Source organism: Bufo bufo, chromosome 6 (genome assembly GCF_905171765.1).
Source record: "Bufo bufo chromosome 6, aBufBuf1.1, whole genome shotgun sequence".
NCBI classification, from domain to species: domain Eukaryota; kingdom Metazoa; phylum Chordata; class Amphibia; order Anura; family Bufonidae; genus Bufo; species Bufo bufo.
Genome location: NC_053394.1, coordinates 105324654 through 105343588, shown reverse-complemented (window position 1 = coordinate 105343588; position 18935 = coordinate 105324654). Strand labels below are relative to the sequence as shown.

At 44.8% G+C, this 18935-nt stretch overlaps 1 protein-coding gene across 1 annotated transcript in view; it reads left to right on the top strand.

Moving 5' to 3' along the window:
- Positions 1-7475, top strand: part of VPS26A (VPS26, retromer complex component A) — a 39431-nt gene extending 31956 nt beyond the window's left edge. The window contains exons 8-9 of the mRNA XM_040438048.1: positions 5098-5240; positions 6879-7475. Coding sequence (XP_040293982.1) covers positions 5098-5240; positions 6879-6989 — 254 coding nt within the window. The 3' untranslated portion in view covers positions 6990-7475. The remainder of the gene's footprint in view (positions 1-5097; positions 5241-6878) is intronic.
- The last annotated feature ends 11460 nt before the right edge of the window (positions 7476-18935 follow it).

Below are 18935 nucleotides of genomic sequence, written 5' to 3'. Positions count from 1 at the left end.
GTCATGCGTCCCTAAGGGGTTAATGATAGTGGCCAACATGTGTCCTGCACTTTCTCCCTCCTCAAAATGTTTGTTTCCAGAAAAGCCTTTTATGGTCCGCTATCTCCAACTGATGATCCTTTATAGATCTTCTGCGCCTCAATCCAGTTGGACCTATTCACTTTTGTGGGGTTTTCTACATATTTACATTTAGTGTTAGTGACTCTAGACTGTAACTCTTGTACCCGTTCCCTACTTTTGCCCTTGAATACGTTTAATAAATAGTCCCCTGCCAAAGGCTTTAAAGGCATCCCAAAGTGACATCGTAGATGCCGTTCCAATGTTAAAGGTCAAGAATTCTGTAATTTCTGTTTATTCCCACAGAATCCTGTAAAAGAGTCAGCCAAAAAGGATTTAACCTTCACAGGCCTCCACCCCCTTCAGGTCTGGGATCCAGGTTTAGTTCGACCCTGATAGGTGAATGGTCAGAAATACTTTTGGGCATATATTCAATTTTTCGTACCAATCTGCTGATTACCCATTGCTAAGTCATTGCGGGACAATGTGTTATGAGAGCTAGAGTAGCATGAAAATTGTCTAACGTTAGGGTTACGGATTCTCCAAATATCATAAAACCCTGCCTCCATGAATACCTTTGCCATATTTGACAGCAGCATCTCCTCTGAATTAGCATCCCCACGGTGCCTGTCCATATTATGGTCAAGCACCATATTAAAATCTCCAACTATAATTGCGGGAGCACCCGGAGACGCAGCCACGAACGCCAGTACCTGTTTCAGTATCTCTTCCGTACACGGGCGAGGAATATATCTCGCCACTATCACAATTATTGACTGAAATATCGTACATTGCATGTATACATAGCGACCATGGGGATCTATGCTTGTTTTAGAACATTGATGGGATCTGTTTATGCACAAGTACACTGCCCCCCCCCTCCCCCTAGCATGGCTAGAATATACTGGATGGTATGCATGTCCTATCCATGATCTGTTCAATGTAGCTAATAGATTCTCTTGTTAAATACGTTTCAGATAAACATATAATGGCTGGTTGGAATTGCCTTAAAGGGGTTATCCCATCTTAGACAATGGGGGCATACCGCTAGGATATGCCCCCATTGTCTGATAGGTGCGGGTCCCACCTCTGGGACCCGCACCTACAAGGAGAGCGGAGAAAGTGGAGGAGGGCGCACTGCGCATGCGCAGCCGCCCTCCATTCATTTCTATGGAGCTGCCGAAAATAGCCGTGCGCTGGCTTGGCTATTTCCGTCGGCCCCATAGAAATGAATGGGAGCGGTGGCCGCTCATGCGCGGTGCGCTCCCATTCACTTCAATGGGAGAGGCGGGGAGCTGCGCCTGGTGGTGGACGGACCCTGGGAAACCCGGGGTCCTCCAGCCTCAACTCTCCCCGGCTCCGTTCTCGTTGTAGGTGCGGGTCCCAGAGGTGGGACCCGCACCTATCAGACAATGGGGGCATATCCTAGCGATATGCCCCCATTGTCTAAGATGGGATAACCCCTTTAAGGAGTTAAACACAGCGTATCTCTTGGATGCGTCCCCGAGGCCCCTCACATTCCAGGCTATTATGTTAACCCCCATCATCAAATCCTAATGATAACATCCTCTGAGCATGCCTCCCAATCCACATATCTTTTGCCAGCTTTGACAGTATTACGGTCATGGTGCGGTTCCCCAGAACTTACAAAAATACGCCTACATAAACGCATTTCCCCCCTGGGATTAGGGCTGTAAAACTATAAGATACCCAGCAACTGTGAGCAATGTTATCTTTTATAATATCTAGGATACAAAAATAAACTTCCAGCTATACCACTTTGATTTCACTCTCCTCCCGGACTTTTCTTACTTAGAGAGCATATATGCATCCTATTCTGCATAGTATATTGCATTACTATATGACATAACATAGTGCATTTTCCCTTATAGAAACTTTTAATAATTGCACCCTAACATCAGAGTCCCGATAATATACTTATCGACCGAAGTATCTTTGCCCCCAACATTGGAGTTAGTCCTGTTTAGCTTCTCTGTGCCATGGGTTCACCCAGACGAAGACTCAGGATCCGCTGATGGATTTGTAGACTCCAGCCACTTTCCTTCTGCCACGACTCAGTTTAGACGGGTACAACATCGAATATGGTTCCCTCAGGCGCCGTTTTACTTCCATATACTTTGCTCTTTTCTTTTGTACTTCCGCTGAGATATCTGGAAAGATGAATACATTTCTGCCATCTATTAATAGATCCTCGTGGTTCCTTGCGTTACGCAGTATGGTGTCCTTATCTTTAAAATGCAGAAGCTTAAAGGGGTTCTGCAGTTTTTTTTTAAATCTGATGATCTATCCTCTGGATAGATCATCAGCATCTGATCGGCGGGGGTCCGACAGCCGGGACCACTGCCGATCAGCTGTTTGAGAAGGCAGTAGCGCCGCGGCCTTCTCGCTGTTTACTGCAGGCCCAGTGACGTCACGACTAGTATCAATGGCCTGGGCGGGGCTAAGCTCTGTTTACTTGAATGGAGCTTAGCCCCGCCCAGGCCAGTGATACTAGTTGTAATGTCACTGGGCCTCTGATAAACAGCGAGAAGGCCACGGCGCTACTGCCAGCTCCGCTGCCTTCTCAAACAGCTGATCGGCAGGGGTCCCAGGTGTCGGACCCCCGCTGATCAGATTCTGATCTATCCAGAGGATAGGTCATCAGTTTAAAAAAACTGCAGAACCCCTTTAATCAGGACCGGTCTCAGAGGGGCCCCTGGTGGTGGTGATCAGAAGGGCACTCTATGAGCTCTTTCAATGGCGAACATGTTTGACAAGGAATCTTTGCCAAATTTTGCGGTCAACCACTGCTCAAAAGACTGCGGCATTATTTCCTTCAGGTTGTTTATGCGAAACCTGTTTTCTAAATCATCCGCCTTGCTGAGCAGATAGGAAACATCATGGGCAACTTTTCCTAGATCTTTTCTGATAGGAAATACTTGATCTTCCAAGCAGCTGACCCGATCTTCTACTTCTTTAATTCTCTTAGAGACCTTCCTTAAATCATGTCTGATGAAGGACATATTTTATTGTAGGTTCCCCATTTGAGTATTGAGGGAAACAAGCTATTTACTGCAATTGGTGACCGCTTTAAAGACATCCATAATGGTAGGCTCGTTTATCTCTCTTGTACAGGTTGAGTATTACTTTCTCCACTAGCAGCCACCATGTTTGTTGTGGCTTCACTATCAGCCCCCAGGCTCTCCACATTCTCTGCGCTGTGTGCACATGTTTTTAGGGGGGAATAGACCCCCTGTCTGGTGTCTCCCCTCTGTATGTCATCGGGTACCTTTTTGGGGCATCTGAGCGATTCACTCTGGCGAATTGCTCCAGCCGCGTCGCCACCTCCGCTGCTCTCACTCCCTTCTTTCTCCTTGTTATGGCGCGTCATACTGGTATTGCCTGGTCTACCCAACCTCCGTTAAGCGGTATCGTTGTTCTGAGTTCATATGCCTTTTGCATAAGGGCGGATGCTTTAGGGTTTTTCAGGAGTTTCGTCTGGGAGAATGAATGGCAGCGTCTGCTCCCATACCGCGCTAGGCCATGCCCCCTGCAGTTCTGCTTTTACCACCAAACGAAGCGTGAACGAATTTCAAAATATGAAATTCGCTGATCTTTAGAAAAAAAACCTCTAGTATCCTAAGGGTTAAAGGGTTTTTGTCAAGTTGTAGGGACACTTTCCAAAATTCATGTTTTCTTTGTGTTGGTTTATACTTTACTGCCCATATTGCAGTTTATCATTACTATTGGTCAGGGGAATTGCAGATATTTTGTGCTTTTCACGTTTAGATGAGACATTACATTTCGTAGGAAGTGGGAGATTTTATTTTATTTTTTATAATTGTATTTTTATTAAAGTACTGTATTATTGAAGCATGATACAATAATATCATACGGAGTATTTTCAATTACATTTTTGCAACAAAAAAAATGCTAATAATTATACATTAAGGAAAAAGAAAAAAGATATGAACATCAAGTTACTGGTAGCAATGTCGTCTAAACAGTAACAATGGCTCTAATCGATAGACCAACAACTTTCTGGCACAATGAAATATTACATCATATCTCTTGACCAGTATATAAATGGCATTGCCATGTTTTATCCAAATGATGAAGAAAAAGACGTACTAGTGAAAAAACAATAATCAGCATTAAGAGGGACCTATACTAAATCAACATGTTACAACAAGACTGGACACAAAAGGGATAGACACGTAAGGGGAGGGATAAGAAAAAACTTCTAGAGAAGTGTGTCAGAATAATCATCCCAAGGTTGCCATATTCGGTTAAATTTTTCAATCGGATCAGTTATGGAGGCCGTAAGGTATTCCATTCTTCTGACCTCTAATACACTGGCCAGTAAGTCTAAGTGGGTAAGTGAGTCTGTCCTCTTCCGGAAACTAGCTATCGGGCGTCTAGCTGGCGTTAATCTATGTAGAATCAATGTCAAAACGTGTTTTTTCAGAGGTGTAGAAGGCATATTCAATAGGTAGAGTAAGGGATCTAGGGGGAACCTAATAGCTGGAATAAGAGATTCTGAGTCTGTTTGCAAAATGGAACCAGTAATGTACAGTCCCAAAAAATATGTATGTGGGAACCCACCCCTATTCTACATCTCCAGCACCTATCTAAAATATTGGAGTCAAGGTGTCTCAGTAATTGTGGAGTATGATTCCAGAACATTAGTATCTTATACGAATTCTCCTTGTGGGTAGTGCAAGTGGAAGATAGTGCAGCTCTCCTCCCAAATCAGCCCCCAATCTTTCAAGGAAATAGGACGATCTAAAATCGACTTTCACCTGGACATATATGAATGTTTATTGGTTGTGGAAGGAGAGGATGAAGACAGTATAACATAGATCTCAGAAATGAGTCCGCAAGTTTGCATAGTTTTTCAAATGCCGTTGGTGTGGAGACCTGTGATGAGCCAAATAGGCTAGTAAGCAAATGTCGTATTTGCAAGTACTGGAAGTGGGAGATTTTAACATCTGAACCGGCACCTTGGTCTGTCAACTAAGTGTTGTTTGTCCTTCGTAGGAGAGTCCATTCCCATTCGGCTGTTCGTTGCTGGCTACGACCCCACACCCACAATGAGAGATGTCAATAAGAAGTTTTCTGTGAGGTATTTCTTGAACTTGGTTCTGGTCGATGAGGAAGACAGAAGATATTTCAAACAACAGGTAGCCTTTGGCATTCTCTGAAATCTCCTGCACGTTCTCCGATGCACCGATATGTATTAACTGTTAGCCTCAAAATGAATTTGAATGTTTGTACATGAAGGGTACGTCCACAAGGAATATATTTTAGGCTCCATTCACACGTCCGCAATTGTGGTCCGCATCCCTTCCGCAACTGCGTAACGGGTGCGGACCCTTTCATTTTCTATGGAGGCGGACTTCACACAGTGTGCTGTCCTCATCCACATTTCCGGAGCGCGCTGCCGATCTTCTGGTCCGCGGCTCCAGAAAAAAAATAGAGCATGTCCTATTCTTGTCCGCAATTGCGGCCAAGAATAGGCATTTCTATGGGGTGCCGGCCGGGTGTATTCCGGATCCGCAATGCACTGCGGACGTGTGAATGGACCCTTAGTCCTGAAAATCCATCATGGATTCTGCAGCAAATCAGAGTTGTCCTCAGATTTTACCCTGCATGAATCGGCAGGAGATATCCACACCACATGTCGTTCTGTGCGGATTCAGTGTGAGATGGATCTTCTGCATGCAATTCTAGGTGACGGCACCCGAAATCTGTTTTCAGTTTTAACATTGTGTCATATTGGGGTGCATCTTTCATATTTAATACATCCTATTGCCGGAAAACGTTGTAATAGGACTTAAGGAAGGTGTTTTTTTCAGATCCACGACTGGAGTGAAAATTCAGGCAACCACCTAGCTTACTCTCTTAGTAACCACCGTCTAAGTACATGTAGCTGCACATGCAAATGGTCACATGACGTCATATATGTCTAGTGGTCCTAGTCCTAAAGGTGGCTGCAGGCAGCAGATTTATCTATGTATTTGTCGGTTGTCTGCTGCAAATATATTGCAAAATGTGTTCAGAATGATCGCCATATTTATTAAGCACTCGGACCACTTTTTCTGAAATCAAAGTCAGATAACGAGTGGGTGAGGACGACTTCCTTTACATAGGTACAAATATTGGTGCAAAGCATATGTACAAAAATGATGTGCATATAATATAGATACTATGTGTAATATATGAAAACCAAAGACACAACAAAGGTAAGGGGGAGGAGAGGGAATGTAAGATATCCACTGGTGGAAATGCAGAAAGAAGATAAAAAAAATAACAGCAAAGAAGGTTATGAAGGAAGTGACCCTTTATTCATCCAGAGTGTCAGACTCTGAGGGGGTCTTAATTGGGTCTAGGAGAACCAGATCTGGAGGAAAGCGTCTTAAAAATTGGCCTCCTCAGCCCTGAGTTCCTCCATCCTCCTAATCCTGTTGAGGGCCTCCACCCAATATACCTGAGGGGAACAGGAGATTTCCATTTCTGTGGTATAATCTGGCGGGTGACCAAAATAAAGAAGCGTAAGTGTACGTCTACATGGTGACACTGGTTGTGGCCAGAGTAGCGGTGATCTAATAGAAATAAAGGGCATCACTGTATGAGCCGTAGAAACTAGGTCTTCTTTCTGATCTTGGAAGTGGAACCTGGGAGCGTTGACCGTAGAGCCGTCTCTGGAGGAAGGATAAAGGTGTCTCCACATAGGGCATTGTATTATTACAAGTAAAAGATCGTTGATAGACTCCCAATCTGAAATCTTCAATCTTTGTCTTTCATTTTGCTGAAAACAGGAGATTATTTTGTGGAGAAAAGCACCCGAGAAGATAAGGAAAAGAACTAACTTTCATCAACGATATGAAGGTCCTGACCCTCCAGCCTCAGCCGAGCAGCCTGAGATTTAGAAGTGTGTACCCCACAACAGATGAAGGACAGAACCAGGAAAAGGCCAGACGCCCATCAGATCGTCGTCCTTCATCTGACACTGCTGTCCATTGTACCACACCAAACATTCTGCGGGTCTGTATGTAATTCCACTTGTACATATATAAATACCAAGTGCTTTTGCTGAAACACTGGACCTTTCTCAGACTAGCATTTTATATATATATATATCTCATTTAATTTTTAATTTTGGGATTCTGCATATGGAACATGCATCAAGCTAAATCAAATGTCTCAGTGTATTCTCATGCATGTAGGCTGGGGTGTACATTGAAACCAGGGCCTTATTCTGTGTGTGTCTTCATATACACTTATTGCATTGCACATCTTGCTGCAAATCCATTTACTTTTGTTTTGAACAGGCAGGTCTCCAATTACTGTGAATCATCCCAAAATTCATAGGATTCACTTTAGAAATGAAGGCTTTATTAAACATTTTGAAGACATTACTGTGTATGCGTCAATTTTATTTAGTGCTTTTTGTCCTATCCCTGTTCTGTCTTCCACCTGTGCCCCACATGTTTCTTTTTTTTTTTATGTATGTTGCATGAAAGAGAATTGCAATTATTCTATTTGGGCAGAATGACATCATTTGCTTTACATGCTCACCCCGATCCTTTGAGGCGTTAGGGTAAGATTTTTTTTTTTTTATTTTTTTTTTAAAGGGCATCTGGCAGCAGCTTTGTACTTATGACACCGGCTGACCTGTTACATGTGCACTTGGCAGCTGAAGGCATCTGTGCTGGTCCCATGTTCATACGTGCCCGCATTGCGGGAGCATTGCCATTACTCCATAGAGGCTCAGCTCTCTCTACAACTCCTGCGCCCTCTCCACTGGACCAGGCAGTGTAAACATGATCACACCTGTCCCTGTCAAAGTGCAGAGGGCACGGCAGTTATAGAGAGAGCTGAGCCTCTAGGTGTAATGACCACGCCCCCGTTGCGCCTAGAGGCTAATTTGCATATATTAAAACTTCATTTTATTCAGCGATGCAAGCACATATGAACATGGGACCAGCACAGATGCCTTCAGCTGCCAAATGTACAGGAACAGGTCAGACAGGTTCATAGATGCAAATCTGCTGACAGATGCCCTTTAATTGATGGAAATGTCATCAAAGCAACAGCTTTCAGTGAGCATTTAACATCCAGGAGTGAAGAGGGATAAGAGGTGTACCTTCACTCCGGACTGCAGACAGACAATGCATGATCTAACTATTACGACCTAGTGCACATTAGATTGCTGTCGGATCCCCCTGCTGATAAAATGTGTATTGGGGGCTGGCAGACATTATCTCCGGTAATGAGTAGTGAGCGTATGATGAACTAACTTTTATGGTTAGCATTAGTTTTCAGAATTGCAAGAAGTATCTTGACAATTTCTTCCTTGTCTATACTTTTTATCAAGTCGCAAAGTCAGTCTGAAGTGATCCTTAAGAAAGTGTGTTTAAAAAATAAAAAAAATCCAGATCTGCTGCACACTGATTCTGTAGAGATGTCCCAAAAACAGCAGTTTGTAGTGCCTGAAAATTTAAATAGAACAGACACATACACATATATATATATATATATATATATATATATATATATATATATATATATATATATATTTTAGAGAGAGATAGATATTACCTCTATCCTTACAATCCAGCAGTCCACCAGTTGTGTTTACATACCCCCAGCACGTGAACGCTGCAGCCAATCAGAGGCCTCTCTGGTCACATGCCATACTACTGGCATCATGGCTCCTATTGCAGCATTGGTTATGTGCTGGAAGCCAGTAAGCAAAGACTGGGAGGACTGCTGGAGCAGTGAGGGGACAGAGGAGTAGTTTATTATTATTTTCTATGTAGTATATGCTGCTCTTTAAATAAAATATAATGTTTTTGAGGAACTGGATAAGAGCTCATTCACACATGTAATGTTCACATTAGTGTGCTTTCCAACTGTAGAATGGAGAGCACACAGACTGAACACTGGCCCTTTAAGTGGGCCAATTCGCATGTGTAATTTTCCATATGCAACAGCATGCACCACTTAGGTTAAATTTCCATGCAAGACGCACCAATTCACTTGAAAAACGGAGAGCACATGGACATCCTCTGCATGCAGTCCGCTTACAAATTGTTCTATTTTTGCGACCAGTACATGGACCAGTCTTAGGGTACTTTCACAATAGCGGCAGGGGAGTCCGGCAGGTGAACAGCCTGTCGGATCCGTCCTGCCGCTAGTTCACGTGTGCCCCCGGACTGCTGCTCTGTCCCTATTGACTATAATGGGGGCAGCGGCACGGCGAGAGGAAGCCGGACTAAAAGTACTGCATGTAGTACTTTTTAGTCCGGCTGCCTCTCTCCGTGTGCTGCCGCAGGAACTCCGCCCCTGCCCCCATTATAGTCACCTGCCAGACTCCCCGGCCGCTAATGTGAAAGTACCCTTAGCCGCTCATTTAAGAGTTCTAGAAGCGGTAGAAATTCAGAGCAATCAGCTGTAATCTGTAGGGAAGCCCATCAGCTTAGTGATCCAACTGCTGCACCACCAGTCGTCTGGTTACAAAAAGTTATCCCCTGTCCACTATAAGTTTGTTGGGGGTCCTACAGCTGGGACCCCCACTGATCAAGAATGGGGACCCCAAACCCCATGGAGCATCCCCTGAAATGGGCAGAGCGGCTGATTGGAATGCACACCACCGCTCCATTCATTTCTATAGAAGCGCTGGAGATGGCGGAGTACAGCACTAGGCTTGAGGAATGATCTGCCCACTGAAATCAAGAGACGAGTAACACTTATACAGCAGTGGTCCTCTGCCTTATTGGAGGAAAGCATTCCTAATCGGGCTTGATAAAACCTATAGAAAGGGGTTTAGAAAGTGGGCAACCCCTTTAACTGTGCGTAAACCCCAATTATGAGTTGTCGGCCATAGCTGGGCCTTAATCATTGTGAAATATAAAATGTACTGTACTTGGGTTTAATTTATAGCAAAGAAGTTCTCTGATTTTAGTTTTTTCTTTAAAGGGGTTGTCTCATCAGAGACGATCCCTTTCAGAATGCATGCTCCTAGGGCAAATGACTGATTTTGCTGGAAAACATAGTATTGCAGGCTGGCAATGCAGATGAAGCGTCCTTTTAATACAAGGACGGCTTGAGTCCACCAGAACCGAAGCTGCTTGTACAGTTTTTGCTCACAAAGAGCGGTTCTGAGCAGAGGACCCCTCCTCTATATTGTAGATAGGGCTTGTCTTCGTGAGGCAACCCCTTTAATAATATGAAATTATTGTTATAGGTAGTTATATTTTATAAGACTATGCTTCTACTGTCACCGATTAGAAAGGAACTTTTCTTATTCATGCGTTCATAATTTGATTTAGCTGTTTATAGCTGATCCTAAACTAGAAGGTCTTCTGTGTCCAGATTATTCTAATAAATAGGAATCTATTATATAAGAGTACCCTTAATACTGTTACTATTGTACAAGGAATAGATGCCAGTGTCAAGATAGCTGCAGTTAGTGTGCCATAATCAAATTTTCTGACCATACTTTCTAATAGGGTTGCATCGGGTATCGAATTATCGATACCCAATCGATACTTTTGTACCGGTATGGATTTGATACCGGGATTTGACATTTAACGATACTAGGCTGGGGTCCTGCGCAGCCTAGTATCAGAGAACATGGCGCACGCCGCTCTCAGCGACCTCCATGTTCTCCTCAGCAGCACAGGGGAGAAGCAGTCTCTTCCTGCCGCGGATTGCAGTGCCCTGTCATAGAGGCCGGGTGCCGACTATGTGATTCTGCCACCAGCACCTGCCGCCTATATTTGTATTATAATCATTGGTGACAGTGGCCACAGGGTCCCCTCCCCTCTATTCATTGGTGGCAGTGGCAGCTTCTGATCGGAATCCCCAGCAGTGTAATTTGGGGCTCCGATTGGTTACCAAGGCAGTCAGGACGCTACTGAAGCCCTGGCTGCCATGGTAAGCTCCCTGCTGCTGTATGTACTATGCACAGGGCAGCAGGGAGAGTGTGAAGTCCTATTTAAGTTTCTAATGGCCTCTTTACATTGCTCAGGCATTGGGTAGATCATCGCTAACGAGCGTGCCTACAAGCGCTCCTTAGCGATAATCTGCTGGTGTAAAGGCGCCGCTGGTTACCTGATGAACGAATGAAATACTTGTTCATCAGGTAATAGGATCTTTCATGCGGTCACTGAAATCATTTGCTGGCAGCAGATAGTCATGGCTAAATGGCACTCTGCTGCCGGTAAGCAATAATTCTATATGGGGATAAGTGATGGCATTAGGGATCGCTCCTCCCCATACTGTGGAGGAGATCGCTGCATGTAAATGCAGAGGTCTCCTTCATTAACGATTACCATGGAGGAAGACAATCTGCTCAATTGAGCGATGTAAAGGGGCCTTTATACAGCATCTTACTTGCAGTTATCTATACACCTGCTCCTATAACTTTGTGTAAGGCCCCTTTTACACGAGTGAGTTTACCGCGTGGGTGCAATGCGTGACATGAACACATTGCACCCGCACTGAATCCTCAACCCATTCCTTTCAATGGGTCTGTGTACATTTTTTTTTTTTTTTCTTTTCACGCATCAGTTCTGCGTTGCGTGAAAAACGCAGCATGTTCTATATTCTGCGTTTTTCACGCAGCCCTGCCCCCATAGAAGTGAATAGGGCTTCAGCGAAAAACGCATTGCATCCGCAAGCAAGTCCGTTTTTCACTGATGGTTGCTAAGAGATGTTGTTTGTAAACCTTCCGTTTTTTATCACACGCGTGAAAAACACATCAAAACGCATTGCACCCGCATGGAAAAAACTGAACGCAATCGCAGACAAAACTGACTGAACTTGCTTGCAAAATGGTGCGAGTTTCACTAAACGCATCCGGACCTAATCCGTCACGCTCGTGTGAAAGAGGCCTAAGTCCGCTTACATCTGTGTGTTCCCTGTAAAACTAGGGTTACATGGTGACTTGATTTGAAATGTCTCGCTTTCAGTTGCACCTAATGGTAGTGAATGTGGTCACATATAGATCTCCCCACTGGTCTGGAGTTCTGCTGGTCGGGTTACAGAAACTTGCAGGCTGACCATATTCACTATCAGTGGTGCAACGTACCAGCGCAACACCGCGATCATATGTCAAGTCACTACGGCGCTGTGTAGACTTTACCTAAGGCGTTCTCCTAACGTTTGTATATTGCTAGAATCATGTTTTTAGTTATCCGACATGATGTCACTATGTAGGTCTGTATTTTCTATTAATAGTACAAGTCGTCTTATGCTTTTCACATTCACACTGTATATAAACTGCTTTATTATATTGTTAAAGTATTTTATATCTACATGTTTTGGGGAAAATACTCCGTAAATAAAATATATTACAAACCCCATGTGGTCTTTTCACCGTAATTTTAAAAAACATTTTTGAGTTTCGAATCTCTCATAGTTTGGTAAAATTCCATGAGAGCAATCGAGGCCATTCCTGAAGCTCCCACTGAGGTACCTCATTCTTGACATCGGTGATGGTCTTGCTTTGGATAACAACGTACACAATTTGAAGGTGACTGCGTAGCAACCTTTACACTGAAATTACCTAAGAAATACATGGCCCCATCCATCCTCCCTTCAATATGGTGCAGTCGTCCTGTCACCTTTGCATAAAAGCACCCCAAAGTATTATGATTCCACCCCCATGCTTCACGGTTTGGACGGTGTTTTTCGAGTTGTACTCATCCTTCTTCCTCCAAACACAGCGAGTGGAGTTGATACCAAAAAGTTCTATTTTCTCATCTGACCACGTGACCTTCTCCGATGCCTCCTCTGGATCATCCAGATGGTCATTGGCGAACTTCAAACGGGCCTGGACGTGTGCTGGCGTGCGCAGGGGTGCCTGCAGGGTTTTAATCCATGACGGCATTGTTTGTTACTAACAGTAATCTTTGACACTGTGGTCCCAGCTCCCTTCAGGTCATTGACCAGGTCCTCCTGTGTAGTTCTGGGTTGATTCCTGACCTTTCTCAGAATCATCCTTATCCTATTAGGCGAGATCTTGCGTGGAGCCCCAGACCGAGGAAGATTGATCGTCATCTTGTGTTTCTTCCATTTTCTAATAATTGCGCCAAGTTGTTGCCTTCTCACCAAGCTGCTTACCTATTGTCCTGTAGCCCACCCCAGCCTACTGCAGGTCTACAATTTTGTCCCTGGTCTCCTTAGACAGCTCTTTGGTCTTGGCCATGGTGGAGAGGTTGGAGTGTGATTGATTGAGTGTGTGAACAGGTGTGTTTTATACAGGTAACAAGTTCAAACAGGTCCAATTAATACAGATAATGGCCTCATGCACACGACCGTTGTTGTGTTCCGTGTCCGTTCCGTTTTTCGTGATTTTCTGCGGACCCATTGACTTTCAATGGGTCTGTTGAAAACTCGGCTATTGCACCGTTTGTCATCCGCGTCCGTGGTTCCAGTCCGTCAAAAAAATATAACCTGTCCTATTTTTTTTCACGTAAAACGGTTCGCGGACCCATTCAAGTCAATGGGACCGTTAAAAAAACGTGGAGGCACACAAGATTGTCGTCCGCGTCCATTTTTTTCCTATCATTTGCATGGCAAACTTGACTTAGACTTTTTTTTTACTTTCCTTCATGTCTGGTGATCCTCCAAAAATAAAGGAAGACACACGGAAACTGATCACGGAACCCCATTTTGCGGAACGGAACACAACGGTCGTGTGCATGAGGCCAATGAGTGCAGAGTAGGAGGGCTTCTTAAAGAAAAACTAAAGCCTCGTGCACACGTCCGTGGAACACGGACCTTGTGATACCGGCCTGGATTTCTTCTGGGTGTAAAAGTGCACAGCGTCATTGGTTGCTATGACGCCGTACGCTTCCTGCTGCCGCCGCAGTACAGTAATACACTGGTATAGATCATACGAGAAATCCAGGCCGGTATCACACGGTCCGTGTTTCACGGACGTGTGCATGAGGCTTAACAGGTCTGTGATATCCAGAATTTTTTTTTGCTGGCTGGTAGGTGATCAAATAATTATTTCATGCAATAAAATGCAAGTTAATTATTAGGGATCGACCGATTATAGATTTTTTTTTTTTTTATGGCCGATACCGATAATCTATGAACTTTCAGGCCGATGGCTGATAATATATACCGATATTCTGTGAATTTTCATTTTTGAAAAAAATTATTCCTACACAAATCTGCTGAAAATGAATGTTTATTGTTAACATGTAGGTTTTTTTTTGTAAATCTTTCTTTTTCATTTATAATTAATATTTTGGTTTGTCTTTTTTTTTCCTACTATTAGCCCCCTTAGGGACTAGAACCCTTGTCCTATTCACCCAGATAGATCTCAATCAGGGTGAATAGGATCTTACACTCTCCCTGCTGCTCTGTGCTTTGTGCACACAGCAGCATGGAGCCCACTATGGCAGCCAGGACTTCAGTAGCGTACTGGCTGCCATGGTAACCTATCGGAGCTCCAGGCTTACACTGCTGGGGCTCTGATCGCAACTGCTCTGCTCCACCAATGATTAATACTGGGGTTGGGGGGGGGGGAGATAGGGGGTGCACTGCGCTACCAATGAAGAGAACTCTCTCTAATTCATATACAGGAGGCGGGAGCTGGCTGCAGAATCACATAGCCGGCTCCCGACGTCTAGGAGTGGTAGCTGCGATCCGCGGCAGTTAACCCCTCAGGTGCGGCACGTGAAGGGTTAACTACCGCAGATCGCAGCTACCGCTCATAGAGGTCAGGAGCCGGCTATGTGATTCTGCAGCCAGCTCCTGCCTCCTGTATATGAATTAGAGAGGGGTATCTTCATTGGTGGCGCAGTGGCCACATCCCCTCCCCTCCTTGTCCTCCCTCCTCTCATTGGTGGCAGCAGCGGCACAGGGGGAGGGAGACACTGCTTCCTTCTCCACTGTGCTGCTGAGGGAACACGGAGAGCGATGTCAGCAGCGCGATCCTTGTTCCCCATACGTTATCGGTATATCGGCAAAATAGATACCGATAATGTTCAAAATCCTGAATATCGGCCGATATCGGTAAAACCGATAATCGGTTGATCCCTATTAATAATGTAAAAATCATATAATGTAATTTTGTGTTTGTTTTTTTTTGTTTTTTTTTTAGATTCTCCATTCTTTGTAGGTGGGAAAACTTGCGAAATCGCAGGTGTATCAAATACTTACTTATTTCCCCACTGTAACAGCTAGACATACAGTGGGGGAAATAATTATTTGACCCCTCACTGATTTTGTAAGTTTGTCCAATGACAAAGAAATGAAAAGTCTCAGAACAGTATCATTTCAATGGTAGGTTTATTGTAACAGTGGCAGATAGCACATCAAAAGGAAAATCGAAAAAATAACTTTAAATAAAAGATAGCAACTGATTTGCATTTCATTGAGTGAAATAAGTATTTGAACCCTCTAACAAAAAAAGACTTAATACTTGGTGGAAAAACCCTTGTTTGCAAGCACAGAGGACAAACGTTTCTTGTAATTGATGACCAAGTTTGCGCACATTTTAGGAGGAATGTTGGTCCACTCCTCTTTGCAGATCATCTCTAAATCCCTATGGTTTCGAGGCTGTCTCTGTGCAACTCTGAGCTTGAGCTCCCTCCATAGGTTTTCGATTGGATTAAGGTCCGGAGACTGACTAGGCCACTCCATGACCTTAATGTGCTTCTTCTTGAGCCACTCCTTTGTTGCCTTTGCTGTATGTTTTGGGTCATTGTCGTGCTGGAACACCCATCCACGACCCATTTTCAGTTTCCTGGCAGAGGGAAGGAGGTTGTCGCTCAGGATTTCACGATACATGGCTCCGTCCATTTTCCCGTTTATGCGAATAAGTTGTCCTGTGCCCTTAGCAGAAAAACACCCCCAAAGCAAAATGTTTCCACCCCCATGCTTGACGGTGGGGACGGTGTTTTGGGGGTCATAGGCAGCATTTTTCTTCCTCCAAACACAGCGAGTTGAGTTAATGCCAAAGAGCTCTATTTTGGTCTCATCAGACCACAGCACCTTCTCCCAGTCACTCTCTGAATCATTCAGGTGTTCATTGGCAAACTTCAGACGGGCCTGCACATGTGCCTTCCTGAGCAGGGGGGCCTTGCGAGCCCTGCAGGATTTTAATCCATTGCGGTGTAATGTGTTTCCAATGGTTTTCTTGGTGACTGTGGTCCCTGCTAATTTGAGGTCATTAACTAACTCCTCCCGTGTAGTTCTAGGATGCTTTTTCACCTTTCTCAGAACCATTGACACCCCACGAAGTGAGATCTTGCGTGGAGCCCCAGAGCGAGGTCGATTGATGGTCATTTTGTGCTCCTTCCATTTTCGAACAATCGCACCAACAGTTGTCACCTTCTCTCCCAGCTTCTTGCTAATGGTTTTGTAGCCCATTCCAGCCTTGTGCAGGTCTACAATTTTGTCTCTGACATCCTTGGACAGCTCTTTGGTCTTTCCCATGTTGGAGAGTTTGGAGTCTGCTTGATTGATTGATTCTGTGGACAGGTGTCTTTTATACAGGTGACTAGTTAAGACAGGTGTCCTTAATGAGGGTGACTAATTGAGTAGAAGTGTCTAACCACTCTGTGGGAGCCAGAACTCTTAATGGTTGGTAGGGGTTCAAATACTTATTTCACTCAATGAAATGCAAATCAGTTGCTATCTTTTATTTAAAGTTATTTTTTCGATTTTCCTTTTGATGTGCTATCTGCCACTGTTACAATAAACCTACCATTGAAATGATACTGTTCTGAGACTTTATTTCTTTGTCATTGGACAAACTTACAAAATCAGTGAGGGGTCAAATAATTATTTCCCCCACTGTATGAGGGCTAAGCTTTCAAACAAGACCAGGATGGTGGTGCCAGCCACTATAAAGTTGTAGACAGAACCTTTAGAAACTGCAAATTCAGGACTGTTGGCAAGTACATGATAAACATCTCCAGCTTCATATAACATTTCAGACGCATTCAGTTTTTTTTTTTTTTTATGGACACTGGAAAAAAAATAAATCTGCAAATTGCTGTGGTAGTCCTACAGAGCAGGGATCAGTAACCTCCGGCACTCCAGCTGTTCCCAGAACTCTTTCTTCACTTCTATGGGAGTTACAGGAACAGCTGAGCAAGTGTGCATGCTGGGAGTTGTAGCTTCACAGCAGCTGGAGTGCCGAAGGTTGCTGACCCCATCCATAGGGAAGCATGGCACCTCTTCCACCAGAAGCTCTATCCAGTTTGGGGTGCAGGGCCCTAGTTCTCGTGATCGGTGCAGTCCTAGCAGTAAAGACCTCCACTGATCTAACAGTTATCCCCTGTCCTGTGGATACAGCTAGTAAATCAGTGGCCCAGACATTATTTACAACTATAAGCCTGTGCCGGTAAAAGATTTTTTTAATGGCAACGTTAACTGCTGGTATTAATCGACACCTACTTCAACTGCATCCAAATCCTCAGGACGCGGATAGAGTTGAATACAGGGAGCTGTCGGCTGCGATTGGTAGTTTAGCGTAGGAAAGAGTGATGCAGCAGAGCGGATCTGTGTTGGTCTGCCTGGCAGCTAGGCGCTTCAGGAGTGGTAATGTCAATGTATTGTGCCTGCCTGTGCTAAACCACCAGTGGCAGCTGCCAGCTCCCTGCGCCACCATTGTATTCAATGTGGTGGAAACATGCACTAGGTGAGTGTTTCTTTGGGGACACATAAGGTGACACTGTACTGGAATCGAACCCGGGAACTGGTTTTTCACAGTAGAAATAAATTTATGAAGTTTTTAAGCGAAGTCTCGTGAGACTTCGTGACGTAATAACTTCGCCTCATCTGAGCCAATACATTCTAATACTGTACAGAGCGCTCGCTTCATACAGTATTCAAATGAAGTATTATGCAAATCGACTTCAGATGTTTTCTTTCGAAGTCTATTCGCTCATCCCTAGTTGCCACCTTTCCCAACAAAAAATACCGGCCAAGTTAAATCACACCCAAAAGGGGCTGTGGTGCGTGGCTTAACACAGGGTGGCAAGTTGTTGTCATACTGTGGCCCCCCAGCATTAATAATGCCCGCCCAGCATTAATAATGCCCCCATTAGTGCCTCCAGTAATAGTAATGCCCCATTAGTGCCCCCAGTAATAGTAATGACCCTATTAACGCCCCCAGAAAACTGTCCCCATCAGTGCCCCCAGTAATATTAATGCCCCATTAGTCCCCCCAGTAGGGATCGACCGATTATCGGTTTTACCGATATTATCGGCCGATATTGAGGATTTTGACAGTTATCGGTATCGGCATCTATTTTGCGATATACCGATAACATATTGGGAACACAGAACGCGCTGCTCTCCGTGTTCCCTCCGCAGCACAGGGGAGAAGGAAGCAGTGTCTCCCTCCCCCTGTGCTGCTGCCGCCAATGAGAGGAGAGAACATAAGAGGAGGGGCTGTGGCCGCTGCGCCACCAATGAAGATGAGTCTTTCATTAATTCATATACAGGAGGCGGGAGCTGGCTGCAGAATCACATAGCCGGCTCCCGACCTCTATGAACGGCAGCTGCGGTCCGCGGTAGTTAACCCCTTAGGTGCTGCGGATAGCTGAGGTCGGGAGCCGGCTATGTGATTCTGCAGCCAGCTCCCGCCATCTGTATGTGAATGAGAGAGGTATCTTCATTGGTGGCGCAGTGCGCCCAAGCCCCCCAGTATTAATCATTGGTGGCGCAGTGCGCCCCCCCCCCCCACCCCCCAGTATTAGTCATTGGTGGCAGTGGCCACAGGATCCCCTCTCCCCTGCTCCTCCGATCGGAGCCCCAGCAGTGTAAGCCTGGGGCTCCGATCGGTTACCATGGCAGCCAGGACGCTATTGAAGCCCTGGCTGCCATGTTCAGCTCCC